This window comes from Oryzias latipes, chromosome 16 (assembly GCF_002234675.1).
Source record: "Oryzias latipes chromosome 16, ASM223467v1".
Taxonomy (NCBI): Eukaryota; Metazoa; Chordata; class Actinopteri; order Beloniformes; family Adrianichthyidae; genus Oryzias; species Oryzias latipes.
Window position 1 is genome coordinate 13,035,002 of NC_019874.2, and position 20,108 is coordinate 13,055,109.

General features: G+C 40.0%; 2 protein-coding genes across 10 annotated transcripts in view; both read left to right on the top strand.

Annotated features, from left to right (window-relative positions):
* Positions 1-7,642, top strand: part of LOC101165094 (protein cordon-bleu) — a 53,361-nt gene extending 45,719 nt beyond the window's left edge. For 5 of the 6 annotated variants that reach the window (XM_011485032.3, XM_020710035.2, XM_011485037.3 and 2 more), the window contains 6 exons: positions 697-888; positions 989-2,484; positions 2,574-2,777; positions 2,913-3,026; positions 5,190-5,471; positions 6,239-7,642. In XM_011485032.3, coding sequence (XP_011483334.1) covers positions 697-888; positions 989-2,484; positions 2,574-2,777; positions 2,913-3,026; positions 5,190-5,471; positions 6,239-6,319 — 2,369 coding nt within the window. In that variant the 3' untranslated portion in view covers positions 6,320-7,642. The remainder of the gene's footprint in view (positions 1-696; positions 889-988; positions 2,485-2,573; positions 2,778-2,912; positions 3,027-5,189; positions 5,472-6,238) is intronic. The other variant, XM_011485036.3, reaches the window with a different exon arrangement.
* Positions 7,643-11,424: 3,782 nt separating this feature from the next.
* Positions 11,425-20,108, top strand: part of grb10 (growth factor receptor bound protein 10) — a 96,361-nt gene continuing 87,677 nt past the window's right edge. For 2 of the 4 annotated variants that reach the window (XM_011485038.3, XM_020710042.2), the window contains exon 1: positions 11,429-11,898. The gene's annotated coding sequence lies outside the window, so the exon portion shown is untranslated. Of the gene's footprint in view, positions 11,899-20,108 lie in introns of all 4 variants that reach the window. The other 2 variants (XM_011485039.3, XM_011485040.3) reach the window with 2 other exon arrangements.

Here is a 20,108-nt window from a genome sequence, read left to right on the forward strand (position 1 = left end):
ACGGGGGGAATAGGGGACGTACCCAGGCGCAGAGAGGCGAGGAGGCAGGAGGATGCAGGGAATAGGGTTTAATAACATAAACTCGAAACTACAAAAACAAAACCACTGCAACAGGCAGGCAAAACTCGAAACACTAGAAACGCTCGAAACAGGGGAAGACCAGAATACAATATGGACCAGCACAGGAGGAAGGGAAAGACAGGACTTAAATACATACAAGGCAACAAGACACAGGTGGAAACACTCAGGACTGATGGGGCAAGGTAAAACTCGAAACAACAACAAAACAGGAAATACTACAAAATAAAACAGGAAACCAAGGAAACAAAACACAAAGAAACCGAAACCGTTACACCTTTTCACCGTTTCTTTATCGCTAAAGATACATTTTTGAGAATAGAGACTGTCAGTCAGTGTCGTTCGTTCCCCCCCATGCCTAGCTCTTTCCTCATGCAAAATGCAGCTTGCAGGAAGGGGGGATCAAGGGCGGAGCTGCTCAGCTCAGCACCACTGGCCACGCCCATGTAGATGAGTTTTTGGAAAAAGAGGCTTCAGATAAACAAGAAATATGGCTTGAAAGACATTTCAGTTGTGGGATTTTGGTTAAAAACTTCATAATCCTAATAAAGTCCCCACTGGGGAAAAAATTTTACTGTCATAGGGGGATTTTAAAGTATCAAATTTCTTAATTTTCAGACCACATGAACATTCATTCTGCAAAGGACTCCCATTATACCATGTCCACCAACAGTAATGAGGTGCCTGTGTCTGTGGTAGACATAGATGTGCCAGTCACAGCCATAGATGATGTACTGCAGGACTATGAACATGACATAGGAAAACATGAACTGACATCCTTTGACGGAGCCAAGATATCTAACAGAAAAGGTAGAAAAAACATCCATTCCATCTTGTAGAAATAACACTTTTTTTCTGTTTAATCTGGGTTTTGGTGACGTTTTTTTTTCCTCGTTTTTTCTTACAACAGGTTCAGGCATTCATCACAAATCTGAAATGGAGACACAGAACAAAAATAACAATGCTTGTACAACTGCTGTCAGTACTAAAAGAAGGGACTCTAAGCCTTCTGACAAGCCTTCATGTGAAAAAAGGGAAGAAAATAAAAAGATAGTGGTCAGAGAGAGGATTAATGATGATGCAATCAGCAAGAAGGAGGATAAACAGAAGTTGCCAGTTAAATCTAGTACTGATGCGCAGAAAAACAGTAAGATGTCAGAGGTCAACCCTGATTCTTTGCAAAAGAATTCACAGAAAAAACTGGATTTGCAACCTAAACTTCACAGATCGGCTTCTCCGAGAAAAGATGAAGAGAAACACATAGTTTCCCAAAGCAATTCAGCTTTAGGCAGCTCCCAGGGTAAAATCACTCCCAACGTCACATCGCGCTTTGGTTTGAAAACATTCACCGTAGTCCCTCCCAAGCCCTCTGTAACACATGCTGCTACTACAGAATCTGCTGCCACATTAACCATTGGTGCCATTAAGATTGACGATCAAGGAAATATGGTGACAGCAGGCGTCTACAGGTCTAAAGTTAGCAGGTCACCAGAGCCAGAGAACAGGGAGGTTTCCCCACTTCTTGGCCAAGCCAAAGCATTTTGGAGCTCAAACGAAAGGCAGAAAACTTCAGTGAGTCAAAGGAAAGCTTTGACTGATAAGGTTAAGGAGAACACCGATGGTGCCTCCACCACTAGAGTGGGTTCCGAAGGGAGTATCCCGGCGGACAAGAAAACAACACAAAGCACAGGTATGAAAGCCGCAGACACAGCCCAGCCGCAAGTGCTGATTGAAGCTAAAGAACTTGTGAAAGACGTTGGAGCTCCAAACACTGAGCGGACAGAGGCAGAGAGCAACAATTCTCTTTTCAAAGACACGCAGAAGCTAACAAATAACCCTTCCCCTCTCCCCCTGTTACTCCCAGACTTGAAAAGAGACCTGTCTTTTCTCAAACCATCCAGGCGGACCTCAAGCCAATATGTGGCATCTGCGATTTCTAAGTACGCCCCGAAGACTGCAGCTAAGCCAAGCAGCAGCTCTTCTTTTCCTCTGAAAACCGAGACCACTGTCGGCTTTTCTGGATCAGCTCAGTCCATACAAGTGAACGCATTCCAGTCAGATAATAAGGACAATGTCAACACTTCTAGAGCCAGCTCTCCTGGTCCCAAAAGCTCTAAGAGCTGCCCAGAAGATTCATCAGAGATGTGGAAAAACTTGGAAAGAGAAAGATTTCAAAAATATGCTGGATCGAGCAAAGAAAGCTCTGATACACTGAAAATCGAGACTGCCAAAAGAAATCTCATTCAGTCTAGTGGATCCACCCAAACAACAGCAAATGTCAACAAAAATGGAAATTATGTCAAAGACATTCGGTCCAGAAGCCCCAGCCCGGGAAATAGCAATTATCTGCTCCCACCCTCCAAAACACCCACAGCGCCAAATACTGCAGCCAAAGAACAGATAAGTGTGAGTAATAAAACACTTAAGGATATGATTTCTACAAATGTTACATAAGTACGGCATTTGTTTAAATCAATTATGATTTCCTTCTGCAGAGCTTGAAGGAGAATGCTCAGCTGCCACCCTCAGTCACTGTATCAGATCGTGGAGAAGCCACTGGGCCTCCAGCAATCACAGTGTTTGGGCCTGTGAAAAGGTTCAAACCAGTAATCCACAAATCTGTTGAGAAAGAGCCGTCTCTGCATGGCAGCTTGATGGAGGCAATCCAGACAGGTGGAGGCAAAGACCGCCTTAAGAAGGTGAGACTAAGCTAAGCCCTGCACAGAGCAGAACGACTAATAGGATACTGCTTTGATCAGTGACAAAACGTCGCTAACTTCCCAGCTTCAGCTCAGTCTGCTACAAAGTGATTTTTCCTTTCATTGCTTTTTTAGATATCTTCTGAAGCTAGTAACTTGAAAAGGGCGGCCTATAATGAAGAAGGGAATGAAAAGTCAGCTCTTCTTGCTGCTATTAGAGACAACAGCAACAGCAGCAGGTTGAAGAAGGTAAGTGAATATCTTGGCCATCTATGCAGTATCACTGCTCTCATCTATGGCTGTCAATGCTCAGGGGTTTTTTAAGGGAGATGAAGACTTTGCTCTCACATACCACATCAGTACTTTTAATACCTCGATTATTTATTTTTTTTGCCAGATAAATAAAAAATTGTGTAGATTATCTACTGACTGTATATAAGTATTTGACAGATTGAGTTTGACATCACCAATAGGAAGTGGTTTACTTTCGACTCCAACAAAATAAAACCAATTCAGTAATCATCTTTTGCACTATTGGTCCAAGTCGGTCTTAGTCAACATTTCTATGGCAACCACTCTCTCCAATCAAGGTTGAAATTGTTGGTAGTCTACACCCCTACAACTTGAAAACAGGCTGCACGAATCCGTCAGACAAACTTTTTGAACGTTCTACGTGAGGCCAAATACTTTTATTGAGGCATGTGATTGGTCAGTTTGTAACTTTAATAACTTGCACAACAGAAAAAATACATTAGCAAAAACATGGTAAAAAGGTGGTAGAACAAGAATGGTTATTCTGACAAATAGAATGACTAAGTAATAGCTGTTTATGTCTCAATAGAAGTCTATGGGATTTCGGCTTCTTGGAGCCAACAGATACTTCCTGTTTGGAACGTAAAGGGGGAGGGGTCAATCAGTCCAGTTCTCGCATACAGTCAATGATTTTATCGCAACCTGTTTTGACCACTGACCAGCAGTCTTTCTTAGAAGGTACAGTTGAATCAAATCAAAGTAAACTAAATTGTAAAAGTAAATCCAAATTGCTTCCGTACCCCTACATTTATTCCTCCAAGTGGAGAGATTAGGAAAAGAAACATTCTATTGCTGTCAAATCCACAAATGAGTTTTACTGAAGACATTAAAATTGGGACCTAGTCCCTAGGTGACTTTTGGCAGTTCCATTACAGGGTTAAAACCAACAAAATGGTTTCTGGATGAACTTAAACGTAACTTTAAAAGTCCAATCATCGTTTGATCAATTTTTAAAGTCTCCCCAGTGTTTGTTTTTTTTTGTAATAGGATTTTGTTGTTTTTACCCGAAATCAAAAAATCTGTGTGGTTTTCTAGGACATAGTTTCTGGAGTGCGGCAAGTGTTCATTCCAAATTAGCCTCTTAGGTGTGGGCAGAGCAACCCCGGCCCCCCTCCCCATCACCCAATTTTTTACACGCTATTCCGTTAGCTTACAGCCCCTCACAACCCCAACCTAACAGTAGCGGTGCAACAAAAATGGCGAGCAATATTGGAGCTATCCGGCTGTACAGTTTTGAGCCAGATGCCAGTTTGGACGATGAAAACAAAGACGTGCATGGATTTTGTCGTCCACTGGTGGATGCATCAGAATGGAGCTCGTGGCCCACCCAGCATATTTTCTGCGTAACAAATGCGATCTTTTTCAAATGGTAATTTTTTTCATTTCCTCCTGATTTATGATTTAAATAAAGAAAAAACTCAGAAATGGAAATTTGAGCTTAAATTTCGTTATATAGGTCCTTCATCATGAAAAAAATACAAAAACATGTGAAAAACACTACAAAAAAACACATTTTTTTATCAGAGTGAGTCTTTGAAGTGGCTGTCTCAATCAAAACCCTAAAAAACTGAACTGATCATCATAGCAAAATAATTTTGAGCGCATTATTAGGCTGAGTATTATTGAAATCTGCTCTCAGGACCTCTCTACAAAACTAAGAATGCTGTTCTTGGCCTAAAATGTACAAATATTTGAAAAATGTATTAACTTTTGAAGAGAGTCTCAGTTTGTCAGAGAGCCAGTTAAGGCATGTTTTTTGGTGCCTTTTTTGACCAATCAGTTTGGACATTGACCTGATGGTTTGCTGTCGTCAAGGAACTGAAATGAACTAAGCAGAAAACTGCCACTGTAGCTGAAAAGTCTGCAGATCTCCCTGTGGATGTTCCTCAGTCCAAGGGGAATTTCTGGAATGCTGCATGACTAAATCTTATTTAAAATTCTGTCTCTCACAACAAGAGTGGCTAAATAATTCATGTGGAAATAAAGAGCAACGACACACAATGGACTGACAAAAATAAATAAGAAATCAGCGCCCAGCATGAGGAGTTTGTTTGGAGGACGCTTACGTCACTGCTGTGATCACTGTGCTTATGTTCACAGACCAAATCCGAGGCCGCCAGTGAGCTTGAGCAGATCAGGAGATCAACTGCTGCGGAGGAAAAAAGGCCAGCCTCTCCTCCTGGCTCTTCTTCATCTGTCCCTTCCCCACCACCTCCTCCTCCTCCTCCAACGCCAGCTGGACCCCCACCTCCACCCCCTGCTCTGCTCCAGAGAAAGCCTAGCTCAGTGGCAAATGCTAGCGCCCCCATGGATCCTGCCTCGACCAGAGAGGCTATGTTGGAGGCCATTCGCTCGGGATCTGCTGCTGGGAAGCTAAAAAAAGTATGTTTGTGGGGCGAAAACAAGTCTTATCTTTTGATCTGAAGATATAAGAAGAGTTATGTAAGGCCCAGGTTATTGCAGAGGGGGTAGATGACAAGAAACAACCTTGGAAAAAAGGTAGATTAACTGAAATGTCTATTATTTTCCCCGACATCCAGAGTTCTAAAGAGAAATTGCAAATTGTTGCAGAAATAAAGATTTATCTGATATCTGGACACAAATTGTAATTTCAACTCAATAAAATTCACTATTGCATTATTTTTCAATTATGTTGTAAAAATACATAAAAAATGTAGGGAGCCGGTTTAGCTCGTGCTGGTTTGCAGCGCCTTCCGTCCGTGAAACCAGGGTTCAATTCCGTGCTGCTCCCTGTTCCCTTCTCTACTTCTGTGCCGGTCCCAAGCCCGGTTGCTTTCAGAAGGTTGCGTCAGGAAGGGCATCCGGCGTAAAACATTGCCAAGTTTACCATGCGACTTGTTCGCTGTGGCGACCCCTAATGGGAAAAGCCGAAAGAGAAAGAAGAAGTTGTAAAAATAAAAAGTTAGTTTAGCACATCCCTTTAGGGTTCACCGCAGCAAATCAGCTTTACTGATGCCTACATTTGGTTAGGCAGAGATTTTTACGCCAGATGCCCTTTTCTGACACATTCCTGTATTATACCCAGGCTAGGGACCGGCACAGGGAGACCCAGATCCGGGCCTCCCTTGTGGCTACATGTTGGGGGGGGGAAAAAAAGTACCGTAACATGTTATCTTGTCTTCTCTTAGGTCTCTGTGCCCACAAAGACTGTCAAAGTAAACGCCAGGCTGGGAACCATTGAAGCAACTTTCCCGACAAATGCTCGATAACTCGCGGTTTCCCCCAGATCTCCATGATGAGGAGTATTTTGAGCGGGCCGCTTCTGCTGCGCACTTTTGCCACGGATATTTTGCAACAAACTTTTGTCAAACGTTTTTGCATAACAGAAAGAGAGAGAGAGAGAAAATAATGAACAAAGAAAGATTTTGGTGTTTCAATAATATATTGTTGTTGTTTTTTTTTTTTATAATGGCAAAAAAAATACATTTTTCTTGAAGAGGATATTTTTGGCTCTTACTAACCAAGCCAAAACAATCTGAGAAAGATGTAAAGATTTCATAGCTCACTCTTAAAATAAATTTACTGGAAAATCTTTGTATCCAGCTTTGACCTGGTTCCTGAATGCCATGTGTACCTTAAATTAAAAATTCAGAACACTGAACAAAATGTGTGCCAATGAAAGCAGATACATGAGAATCTAAAATATGTTCATCACAAAATGTAACTGATGCCTTAAACTGCTCTTCAGTCAGTGTTATGTTTATGATTACTGCTATAGGCTTTTCTGCTGTGTACAGAAGTGATGATTACTTTTTTTCTAAATGTATATTATTTGCTTTAACACCTTAAAGAGAATTAAAGGGGAAAAAAGTGGATAAACTGGAAGATCTTGTTCATGATGCCAACTTGTGCTGTAAATTGCTGAGATGGACTAAAAAGAAGTGCGGGATTTTATTAAGCTTGCGTTTTTCTCATTTGTTATTAAAAATAATCTAAGAAGTAGTTTGGAAGAACTGATTTTTTGTTCCTTTTTGCTCACCGGGAACTTAAAAACCTTTAGTTCTCTCAGCATCTGTTATTTCAAAGCACTGTTATAGATCAGCGATTGATTTTTCTGAATCATAATGTGGGGTAGGAGATGTTAAAGGATTTTTGCGTATCACTTTGCTTTTTTTTTTTAAAAATACAAATGACCAGCTCAAGCCCATGCTGCCATTACATGGTAAACAAAAGTTAGCGTTTGTTTTTCTGTTCACACATAATTGTCTTTCAAATAAAGATGATTTTAGTACATCTTCTTTCAAGTTTACATGTTTGCTATTGCTCTAAGGTTCATTTAGATGAAGTGGGTTTTCAATCATTTGTTGTTCTTTTTTTCCCATTAACTCTTAAAATCTGTCAAAACTTTTCTTTTTATTCCCTACTTTTTAATTACATTTCTGTATGCTGTTTTTCAAAAGTAGTGTAAAAACTAACTAAACTAACCAAGTGATCACCAAAAGTGTGATTCGAGCGGCATCCTTCTTTTTGTTTATCTAAGTGAGAATTAAATGAATCATTTTGTAAAAACAATACAAATGAAATAAAAGTAAGAGGCTGATTTGATTATTTTGAAACTCTTGCATTGCCTGCGCAATAGTAAGTGCTGCATCAAGTCTCCAGTCTTTCTCCTTGTTTTGAAAAATCTATATCCCGACCGCTCCGCCACACCGCAGTGGAGCCACTATTCCGGGCAGTAGCTCGTGGCCTTAACTCATCGCTATGTGGTCATCCAAAGTCACTCTGAAAGAACCGGCCCTGCATTCCCGAGTCCTGAAATATGAGTCTCTGTTCCATGCCACTTCTTCTGAGATAAAAATAAATCTGACATGTTGAAACTATTATTCGAATAGTCTTCACATAGTGCTTTGTTGTTGTTTTTTTTAAGAAGTGAATAAGCTATTAAATACTGTGTGAGCACAAAGACATTTGGAGATAAATTCTTCAAGGGTGTTTTAGACTACATTTGCCAAGTAGAGCTGGAAATCTCCTCACCCAAAGCTTGTGTTTTCTACCAGAGGTCTTGAGGGTCCTGCACAGAATATATGCTGTTCCTGCACTTTTCTGGACTGCACGTCTACGGTTCTCCCAGTGATGTGCTGTAGCCACTCCTTGCATCGTCAATGTTGGCGCAACCAGACCATCCATTATAAACAACCTCTGAAATGACCAGAGCCACAAATTTGATTGACACTGCATTCGTAGCTCACATCTATTACTATAATAGTTTTGTTTGCCTAACCCATTTAAGCCTTAAAGTAAAGATGTTTGTAACTTTACCAAAACCTTATTCTGACTGATAAAGTGCTGCCCATTTGCAAACGGTGAGGGAAAAAAGTATTGGAACACCCTGTGATTTTGCAAGTTCTCCCACTTAGAAAATCATGGAGAGGTCTGACATTTTCATATTATGCGCATGTCTAAGGTGAGAGAAACATAATCTGAAATAAAAAAGGTGAAAATAGCATTGCATGTTTTGTTTTTTTATTTGTATGCTACTGCTAAATAGAACTATTTGAATGTGATTTCCAGGTTTTTTGTTTTTAGACTTTGTCTCTCACGGTGGACATGCACCTGGTATGAAAATGTCAAACCCCCTTCCTGATTTTTAAGTGGAAGAACTTGCAGACTCACCGGGTTTTGCCTCCCTATTTAAATGTTAGAGCAGGCATGTCCAAAGTGCGGTCCGTGGGCCAAATGAGGCATGCGTTCAAATATCAAACTGCTCACAGACTCCTGTCATAAAATCAATAATACACAGCACCTTCTAAGAACTGTGTGTACAATTTCTTGATTGTGATAGGCCAAATGACGCTATAGGCTGTTGTAAACCTGTGGCAACAACCTGGGGTTACTTACTTATCTTTAGAGCCTTAAGGCCGTTGTTTGTTTCTTTTCTCAACATAAGATAACTATTTGTTATTTTCCTGTTTACACAATTTGAATATAGAAGTTTACAGTCAGTGAGCATTTAATTATAAATATGAAACATTTCCTATGAACCCAGATTTTATGGTGACGAAAGGCTTTTTTTCCAGATAAAATTTTCCTTTATTTTGATATGTATTTACACCATTTTTTTGTTCAATTTAAAGAAATGAAAAGTCTCCTATTGCACAAAAACAACAACAACAAAAAAACATTAGTATTATTATTAAATCATTATATTGTATTTCTTTTGCTAACCACATTTTTTGGGGCTGACTCATGAATGATGGACACTGTGATGTCATCTACCAGCAGAAGGTACACAGACAGGTTTCCTACACTGGGAACTTTCTTTTGCATCTCATCCATCAAGCTGAACAAAGACTGTGTGATAATGAATGTCTGATGAAGGGTAATCCACACAGTATGTGTTTGTTTTATGCCACGGTGCCAGACTTAAAATGAATGCCTTGTTGTGTAGAGGCACCTCGGCTATGATGTGCACTTGCATATGTGTGACTCAGGGGCTATAAGTGTGTGGACACAGTAGGAGCCTCCATGTCCTAATCCAAGCACACACAAGCGACTCAGGATTGATGATTTTATGCACTTCAGTGTCCCATGGTGCTTTCCCATCAAAAAACCTGAAATATTACACGCTGGATAGCCAGGAGCTGAACTCTGGGTCAACCCTGTTCTCCCCGTGGCCAAAGACATAAATTAATCAGAAGGTACTCTTGGGTTTACTACAAGTCATTCTATTTGTGTTTAAATCTCTATACGCTTCAACAAAGGAGTTAGATAACATGCCCCTCTGATGTTCCTCTCAGTCTAGTAATAAACACTGTAATATCTTATGCAATAGGAAAACACTCAGAGGGATGAAAACATAACAGTTCGGAGATGGAACTCTGGCGCAATGAGTTTTGACCCCAGGTTGTGCAACTTTGTACCTCCCTGTGAATTCAGCTTTACTGCAGATTGTGCCTGTCAGAACAGGGTCTTCTTATAAGGGAAGTTGTGTTTGCTACCTAAGGCAACTCTGTCACAACACAAAACGAATGTGTCTTCAATGGAGACTCCTGGAAGTCCTTGTGTTTGGGAACTGTTGGTGACACGTATGTGAAATACAACAAATGATCAAGTCAGTCTGAGCTTTGTGAAAGACCCACTCGGATGATCTTTTGATTTATTTTAAATGTGATCCCAGTTGTCTTTTAATTATGATTGTTCTGTTTTTAGCCAAAAAAAAAAAAAAAAGTTGTTGTTTTTTGGACCTAGTTTCCGCAGAGCAGAAGTAGTTGTTTTGAAATTCACCTCTGAGTTGTGGATGGATTATTGGCATGGAAGAAGCCCGCCCCTATTTCCCGACATCCATCTGTTAACACGCGCTCCCACTAGCTTACTGCCCCTCACATCCCCAACCTAACAGTACAAATCCAACCACAACATCAAAATGTCAAGCATTTTGGAGACAAATACCAGCTCAAATGAGGAAAACAAAGGCGTACATGGATCTATTTGTCTGCCAGTGGATGCACCAGAACAGAGCGCAGCAGGGAACTACAATCTTTTTTCCAACCGCATTTTTTATTCCCCTGCTACTGATTCACAAGGATTTGAATAAAAAAATACTCAGAAATGCAACTTTAAGCCTAATTGTTTAAAAATATGTCCTCAAAAAAATGAGTAGAACACATTAAAAACACAATTTTTATAGGTTTGAGTCGCTAAGGAAAAGGTCATAATACCTGCCGTTATAAATAATGTATTTAGGCATCTGGCTCCAAAGCAAGTCAGAACTAAATGATGATCAATATGTTTTGGCCTTACAACTGTTCTGATTTTAAAGTTAAAACATTTCCATACCTTGACATCATTTTTTAAATCATTAAAAACCTCTTTTATCCTCTCAAGAAAATGTATACCTATTATTTTATCAGCTGTAGGGACTATTTTTCTTTCTTTCTTTTTCTTTTTTTTGGTTTATGGGTTTTGAAACAAATCATAAGAAGACAGATATTAAAAAGGTTCAGCAATCCTGTCAAGGAACAAAGATAAAGTTTGACTAATGAATTAAATGTTTCAAGCAGTCTGGGAGGAGCACAATCTGAATTACATATTATGTAATGTTTCCCCAACTATTAGGTAATTACATCTTTTTCAAAAATCAGTTTTGATGAGCAAAACTTAAAGAAAACAAATACAAATTGGTACTTAGACTGCAAAGAGAAGCCATGTAGTGGATTATTTTTATCATTAAACATAAGAAATATACAAAAAACGTGTAAATTAAGAAGCATTACAGCTTAGGTCACAACTTAATACACTTTAGATAGTGAAAAAAAAAAATTGAAGTTAAGGCTTTCTGAAAATAAGTTAAATGAAAATAGAAAGCATTAAAAAGTGAAAACTATCTGCCAACAAGTGTGATTTTGCACAATCCAACGATAATTTGTTTATCTGGCTCTTTAAAAAGAAAAAAGAGAAAGAAGAGGGAGAACCAGAGTAACCCTTTGGACCCGCCCTTTTTCTCACATCATGAGACAGTGGTGGGCGTGGCCTTTTTCAGAAAGGGGAGGGGTTGTTTGAGCGCGTTCAGGTTTGTCTGCGTGTACGTGCGTGTCCTCCTCCCTTGGCCGCATGACATGAGCTGCCCTACAGTCTTTGCTGCCACTGTTTTTGCCTCCTCCTCCTCCTCCTCCTCTCTTCTTCCTCCTCCTCCTCCTCTTCTTCCTCCTCTTGCCTCAGTCAGTCTGTCCAGCCTGGGAATGTTGACCGACGTGGCCTGATCCAGCGCCGGCCAGTGTCCTTCGTCTTCGGACAGTCAGTGTTTTTTGTCCGCCTGCCTGCCCCGAACGGCTCCGTTTCTAAACTAAAGGTGAGGCGCGTGTTGATTTTTTGCTTTACTGCTCCTCATGCATGTGATAGAATTCTCTCCATTCCTTCAGCATGTGTGTGTGTTTTGGTTGAGGATGGTTAGTCAGTGCGGTAAAAGTTCCCTGCGCCGCTGGGATGACACATGCTTGTTTCGGAACACATGTGCGCACTGTGCGTAAAACCGCGCAGTCAGACCTGCCTCCATCTCCAAAAGCGACAACTTTGAAAACAAGTTATTAACAAGGAGTCGATGCAATCGAGCTTTTTATTTTATTTTATTTTATTTTTTTTGCCCTCCATGTTTTCTTTCCAACGTGGACTTCTGCTTGCTTCCAAACTGGATTCTCGAGGCATGACCGTAAACTGCAGCGCATGTCATGCGTTTTTTCCACGCCTTTCTGAGGGAGCTGTGCTGCTCCGGTCGCCCTCTGGGGACGGTATTTTGATCCCACACTTGTTTCAACCCGGCTACTATTTTAACCCCCCTCCCTCCTCCTCCTCTGGTTTCAACACCAGCTCGGTTGTGTGGGAGTTCCAGTCTGGCCTTATCGCTTTATCCTAAGATTGGAGGAGGAGGATGATGATGATGAGGAGGAGGAGGAGGAGGAGGAGGCGTTTTCCCTGAGATACTCACGTAGACCTGCAGTGTGGTAAAGCTCCCACTCAGAGGATGTCTAGGAAAATTCCTGCAGTCGATACTGGGAAGGTAAAAACAAATAAAGAAGAAACTGTAAAGCAGTTTCTAGGTCCCTTAAGGGAGTTACAGAGGCTGTTTTGGAGGACTCCCCAAACCTTACTTGCCGAACATGAAAGTTTCTATATCCTTATTCATTTTCAGGAAGCTATGATCTGCTTATAGTTCTGTTTTGCCTGTAATCTACTTCACTTCGTCTCAGCCCTGCAGTAGACATGATCAAAGTGCATGACATTTCTGCAAAGCTAAAAAAAAAGAAGTTGCAGATGAAGTCGGTGACAACAGATCTCTACAAACCACGTCTTTCATGATAATCCTAATTTATTGACACAGTCTTGCAAAAAAATTAGCTTAAAGCTCCACTCCAACCATCTATTGATCTTTTGTTAAAAGCGTTCCCAGTGGTCATTTACTTATGATTATGCCGTTTACATCCAATATATTAAAAAAAACTTGTGTTTTTTTTCTTGGATTTAGTTTCTGCAGACTGACAGGAATTCATTAGAAATTCACCTCGAACTTGTGGGCGGTACTATTGGTACGGCGTAAGCCCGACCCTACTTCCCATCATCCATCTGTTTGCACTCTCTCTCTTGCTAGCTTGCAGCCTCTCAAACTGCCTAGATCAGTGTTTTTCAACCAGTGTGCCGCGGCACGTACACTAGTGTGCCCGTGGGAGAGGGTCAGATGTGCCGTGGGAAATTGCCCTCATTAACTGATCTAAAAACATTTACCATCTCCAGGATATCAGTTCTGTGTTCATCCAAACAGGCCCTGATAAAACACTGAGGAGTTAGGAATATGAAAGATCGTAAAATACTTGATTCTATTAAAGACATTTTGATAAGAATGACAGTACCGAGATTTAGCCGCAGCTTCAGCTGTTTTCGGAGAAGTCCCGCCCCTTTAACTGTCTCCACCAATCATTCTTGGAGTCTTAATCACACGTCATCAGTCTGACCAATCAGAAGTGGTTAAAGTCTTCACTTCCTTGTTCTGATTTAGCTCATAAAGTCTCTCAGTTCCAACAAAAATACCAGCTAAAGCTCGTCTTTAGCGGTGTAGCTTGCCACAAAACCCAGAGTCAGACCGTGGAACGAGTGAACAAAACAATGAAGCTCAGAGACGCTAGTCTTTCTGCGTTTGGCGTCTGTTTGCACTACATCTCCCATGATGCATTGGGTTAAAGTGACAGCATCTCAGCGCACAATGAGTCTTTCCTTTTTAAACGTCTTGAAACCACATTGAACACACATCAGACAGTTTTTAAATCTTTTAACTTAACTTTTATTACATATTTTAGAAAACACAGCTGGAACTTCCAGCTTTTTCTGCCACAATTATCACAAAAATGCATGTGAGATTGCAGAGGAGCTGTAGATCAATACAGACTATGAGTTTCTCCTTTTTTTTTGTAATTTTTGGATGCTGGCGTGCTGCGGGATTTTTGTCAAGGTTAAAGTTTGGCGTAGCTCAAAAAAGGTTGAAAAACACTGGTTGTAGCAAACATTAGCGGTGCAACAAAAATAGCGAGCATTATTGGAGCTATCTGATATTGGAGCAGGGAGATCTTTTTGAAACCGCATTTTTTTTCGTCTGATTCACAACGATTTGAATAACGCAAAAAATCAGAAATGCAATTTTTAACTAAATTTTCTTTATCTACGTCCTCCATCATCAGAAAAATGCCACAAGAACATGTTAGAAACGCTAAAAACCCATTTGTAATTGGAGTGGGTCTTTCACGCTCAGCAGTAGACTGGAGAATGCTGCATAAACATTTATGGTTCCTGGTAGTATTGATGCAGTCAGGTTGACTGTAAATCAATGTTCTTACTTGGAATTTGCGAGATTTGAAAGAGGGTTTGAAGCAGCCTTAATTTGAATTTGTGAGAAAAATTCCAAATAGGCTCTTGTTAGTTTGAAATTTCAATAAAAAACAATTGACATCTTCTTGCAGAGTTCTCTCTCAGAGATGTAGGCATTAAAAACAGATGAATGTACTTGCAGTGGCTTTATAGGGACATTTGTTTATTGTTGCCTTTAATACATGCAGCACACTTTTTCAAATGTAGTTTTGATTTGATTGGGATTAGGTCTGCACAACAAATTCATTGTTGCAATATTGGGCCGTGCGATTTGCATGACGCAACAGACAGCACAAACTGCAGTAAATGATTACCTTAAATATTTACGCACATGCAATACACTCTCATGGGAGCTTAAAGTATCAAGGAGAGCCCTTTACGCATTTGACCAAGCGGATGGAGCCCTTTTTTTGTTAGATGCCCCCCTCCTATAAATTAATAGATGTGAGACATTTAAAGTTGACCTTATATTCAAATCTTGCTGTGAAATGAAAATGTTGTTTTAGTTGTTTATTCATTTGTTTTGCTATTTGTTCATATCGTCGATCACCAAAATTGAACATCGCACGTTTTCCTCACGTCCTGCAGCCCTAATTGTGATTATTTAATGTGAATGCAAGTTTTGAAGAGCAAACGCTTGTTTTTCTGGGACTACTAGTGTGTTGTTGTGTCCCTTTGGTCATGGTGGATCATTGTCCACAACATACTTGGCACTGCTGTTAGATTAACCAAACAATACCCCGAATTGACACTCTGTGGTTGCGTATTGAGTTTGTCATAGGACCGTCAGTTGGTTTACATTGCCTCCCCCCTCCCTCTGGCTCCTGGAGGAGTGGTTTGTCCTGCCAAATCTGTGCAGAGTAGTTCCTTCCGCTCTGTTCGTTCGTCAGAACCTAAGCAATCAGACCCCATGCCCGCTCCTTCCTCACTACCTCCCTTTAAAATGCATGTATTGTGTCATTGTGTTTCCGGGGGAACGGACTGGAGATAGAACTCCTGCGTAAAGCTGGCGTTGCGTTGCAGAGTGTTGGACCTGAGACGCAGACGTGACGGAGAGGATGTAAACATTCCAATTCATTTAAAAAAGTTTCTATATTTTTTGCATCGTTGCAATGCAACAGAGACACACCACAGTTTGACCAGAGTATATCAGCCTCTATTATTAGTCGTGACATCGTTGTGTAGTCACATCTAGTGCCATAATTTCAGTTTGCAACCAACTCTTGTTGGTTTGCAATGTTGCCCCATTCACCCATCCCCCACACCATACATTGAATTTACATGCACACTTTGGCCAAATTTGGTGGATTTTGTGGACTTATTCTTAATAGTTAAATACAAGTTTAAGCATAAGTGAAAACACATTAATGATGTTTTCCTTTAAAGGTGATTTTAAAAAAAAATTCCTCCCACTATTTATTTGTATTTTGGTCACACCGCAGTGCACATGGCAACTAACTGAGCTTCCCCGCCTACCCCCCACTGCCCAGACAACTTGCTATTTCAAGTCTATGCTAAATAAGCACAGGCATGATGGGGCACGAGCCTGTCAAGATTACAATCTGTCAGACTGCGTTTATTGCACGATATTTTGCAAAAGTACTATTTTTGACAGACTTTTGACTCATTTACTGTGCGCAAATGTACATATTAATATGTTAAGGCTCGACAGTACTCACAATTGGGACATATTTTACATTCCCCTGTCTTTAATCCTCACCCAATTTGTCTTTGTGTCTGGGATGATTTAAATCTTTATATTGATATGTGTCTATGTGTAATGACATTGAAACAGTTTTTTAGGTGGAAACCTGGCAGAGGTCTCCTCTTAGCTGGTACTGGTGGTATAAGAGCTTGCAGTCACGCTCTAGGCAGCATTCCATGAGGTCTTGCGTCACCTAGCAGTCATTCAGCACCGGTTAGTCGGGGCTTATACTCTGTTAATACCCCCTCACTGGTGTCATGACACTATCAGCTAACCCTACATAGAGACATCAGCAAAGTTTATGTCACTAGCTCCTGCTTGACAAACAAACAACAAACACTCTCACTCTTGCTACTAGAAAGCGAATTTTATTCAATTTCTTAATGCAAGTCCATTTAGGTCCACAACAGGAAACTTTGTATGCAAATACTATACATTTGTTGATCAACTTTAGTCTAAAATTTGAATGAAGAGCATGATGTGACTGCAATATTTTGCATTTAGAGCAAACAAGTTTCAGAAAACAAAAAAGGAGTGCAACAAGTAGTGTTATAAAGATGTGCTAGAAATGTCCCTTAAAGACACTTCTAATCTGTAGATGTTTGAATGCATTTAGTAACATATTACTATGACTACGCTAACTTCTTATCTTGTTAGTCAGATTAATGTAACTGATCAAATTTGAAGCATCTCAGAAATGCATGAATGTGCAAGTGTGTGCTGCTGCCTGTTGACCAATCTACATTGGTGGACAAAATTGTTGGTACCCCTCAGTTAAAGAAAGAAAGTCCACAATGCTCACTGAAATGACTTGAGACGTTCAAATGTAACAATAAATTAAAATGTTTTGAAAATTAAATAATCAAAATCAGCCATTACTTTTGAGTTGTTGATTAACAGAATCATTTAAAAAAACAAACCAGTGAAATAGGGCTGGACAAAAATGATGGTACCCATAACTTAATATTTTGTTGCACAACCTTTTGATGCAATCACTGCAATTAAATGGTTTCTGTATTTGTCATTGATCCTTCTGCACCTGTCCACAGGTATTTTGGCCCACTCCTCATGAGCAAACTGCTCCAGTTGTCTCAGGTTTGACGGGTGTCTTCTCCAAATGGCATGTTTCAGCTCCTTCCACAGATGTTCAATGGGATTCAGATCTGGGCTCATAGAAGGCCACTTCAGAATAGTCCAACGCTTTTCTCTTAGCCATTCTTGGGGTTTTTGGCTGTGTGTTTTGGATCGTTGTCTTGTTGGAAGACCCATGACCTGCAACTGAGACCAAGCTTTCTGACACTAGGCAGCACATTTCTACCCAGAATGCCTTGATAATCTGGAGATTTCATTTGACCTTGCACAAATGACACAACAAGACACCCTGGGGCAGATGCAGCAAAGCAGCCCCAAAACAGAACGGAGCCTCCTCCATGTTTCACAGTAGGGACAGTGTTCTTTTCGTTGTATGCTTCATTTTTGAGTCTACCAACATAGAGCTGATGTGCCTTACCAAAAAGCTCCAGTTTTGTCTTATCTGTCCAAAGGACATTTTCCCAGAAGCTTTGTGGCTTGTCAACATGCATTTTTGCAAATTCCAGTCTGGCTTTTTAATGATTTCCTTTCAACAGTGGTGTCCTCCTTGATCGTCTCCCATGAAGTCCACTCTGGCTCAAACAACGATGAATGGTGCGATCTGACACTGATGTACCTTGATCTAGGAGTTCACCTTTAATGTCATTGGAGGTTGTTCTGGGCTCTTTTGATACAGTTCCAACTATCCATCTCCTCAATTTGTCATCAATTTTCCTTTTCCGGCCACGTCCAGGTAGGTTGGCTACTGTCCCGTGGGCCAAAATACCTGTGGACAGGTGCAGAAGGTTCATTGACAAATACAGAAACCGTTTAATTGCAGTGATTGCCTCAAAAGGTTGTACAACAAAATATTAAGTTATGGGTACCATCATTTATGTCCAGCCCTATTTCATTAGTTGTTTTTTTTAATAATTCTGTTTATCAACAACTCAAAAGTAATGGCTGATTTTGATTGTTTAATTTTCAATAAATTTTAATTTATTGTTACTTTTGAACATTTCAGGTCATTTCAGTGAGCATTGTGGACTTTCTTTCTTTAACTGAGGGGTACCAACAATTTTGTCCAGCACTGTATTTTAGAGCACGACGTTGCGTATTCACAATACCTGTAACTCAAAAAAAAAAACAAGACAAAAACAGACTGACATTTCAACATAGTGTCGTGTATCTCTCAAAATTGCGTTGACATCAGTAAGTAAACCAACCTGTGATAGCCCATTAAAAACTTTCATATCAATAAAATGAATAATTAAAAGTTATTATGTTGCTGCAATGTTAGGCAGTATATTAATACCAATAAAGAAATGAGTGTTAACATCTTAAAGGTTAACACAAGCTCAGTAAGATGCCACTAACAACAAAAAGGTAAAATAAAAGTTTCAATAAAGTAATATTAATATTGAAGCATGACCATGTCTATATTTATTAGGTTTTTTCAAAGTTCAGTTGTGCTCCTTTTTTTCTTTGCATGTGACTGTAGCATAAGTAAGAAGTTGAAGGTCTTCTGGGACGCATCATTTTCATTGCCAATTCCTATTTTTTGTAGTAGGCTACATTCGTTTTTATAGCATTGTATTGTAGATAGTAAAGTAGATGTTTGGTGGTTAAAGTTTTTTGTCTGTATGGATATCATTTTATCTGCCCAAACACTTTTAGTCTATTTGGTGCACTGCATGCTTTTGTTTTTTTGTGCTGTGCTTTGTGTGTTTCATATTAAGTTTAGATTTCTGAGTCAGGCAGCGAAGGTTATGCAGTAATATTATTTAATCAAACTTAAACCTCCACAGATATGCAGCGCACAAGCATTTGGGCAAACTAGGATAACTTGACAAACGCATACAAATATAACAGACCAAATCTTTGTAGTCACATGTTTGATGTGTCAAGGACCGAGGCAAGCAAAGGCAACGAGAGGGACACAAGTTTTATTATTTTAATTTTAAAAAACAGAACAAAGTTGAAGTGGTATCCTTATGAACCTCGGATAATACAAGAAGCTATCCTGCAGTCAGTGAAAGTTTTAATCTGTTTTTTTTTAATGCCACAAAAATAGAGATAGTGTTCTTGCTCTGGAGCATTGACCAGACACAACACAGATCATCCAGTCAAGGATCAACCCATGCTCTGTTAATCACATCTATCAGTTTATGACATAGGTACATTTCACAAATCTTACAAAAGGAGGCAGAAGGTAAGTCCAGAGACTAAAGACTGATGAATGCGTACATGATTACAGCACTAGCTTTCTTTATAAATGATTTTTACTGTTTACCCCCATTTTAATGTTGATATGGTCTGATGGAGATTGTAACGCAATAGTTTGTCCAAATCCGAATTCTTCCCCTACGCCTACATTTAACCCTCCAAACGGAGATTTATAGAAAAAAAGTATCCTTGAATTCGGATGTTACTCCCACTCGATGATGTCATTAATAGGGTCAGCTACGTCAGCGCGGAGCTGCTAGTGCTTGGAAATAAACAAAAACATCGGTTTTATAACTTAAAAAAGGTCATGCTAAAACAAAAAGTCATCACTTACATTTAAATGTAAACTCCTGTGCATCACAGCGCACCCACGTAAGAAAAGCGCCCTTCCTATGCGGCACAGAGCGATGCAGAACACCCTCATGGCTGAGGGCTCGGCACCCCTCCACTGCCAGCCCTTAAAAAATCTTTTAGATGACCCTACCCCTCAAAATCCCCTTACAATTGGAGGGATAGGGAGAAGCCATAAAGGTAGGGGAAGAATTCAGATTCCGACTTCTTTCTTAGTGAAACCAAGCCAAGTGGGCCAAACACTCAAGGACATGGATTCTAATGATATGAAATGCAAAAACATTTGATAAAACATA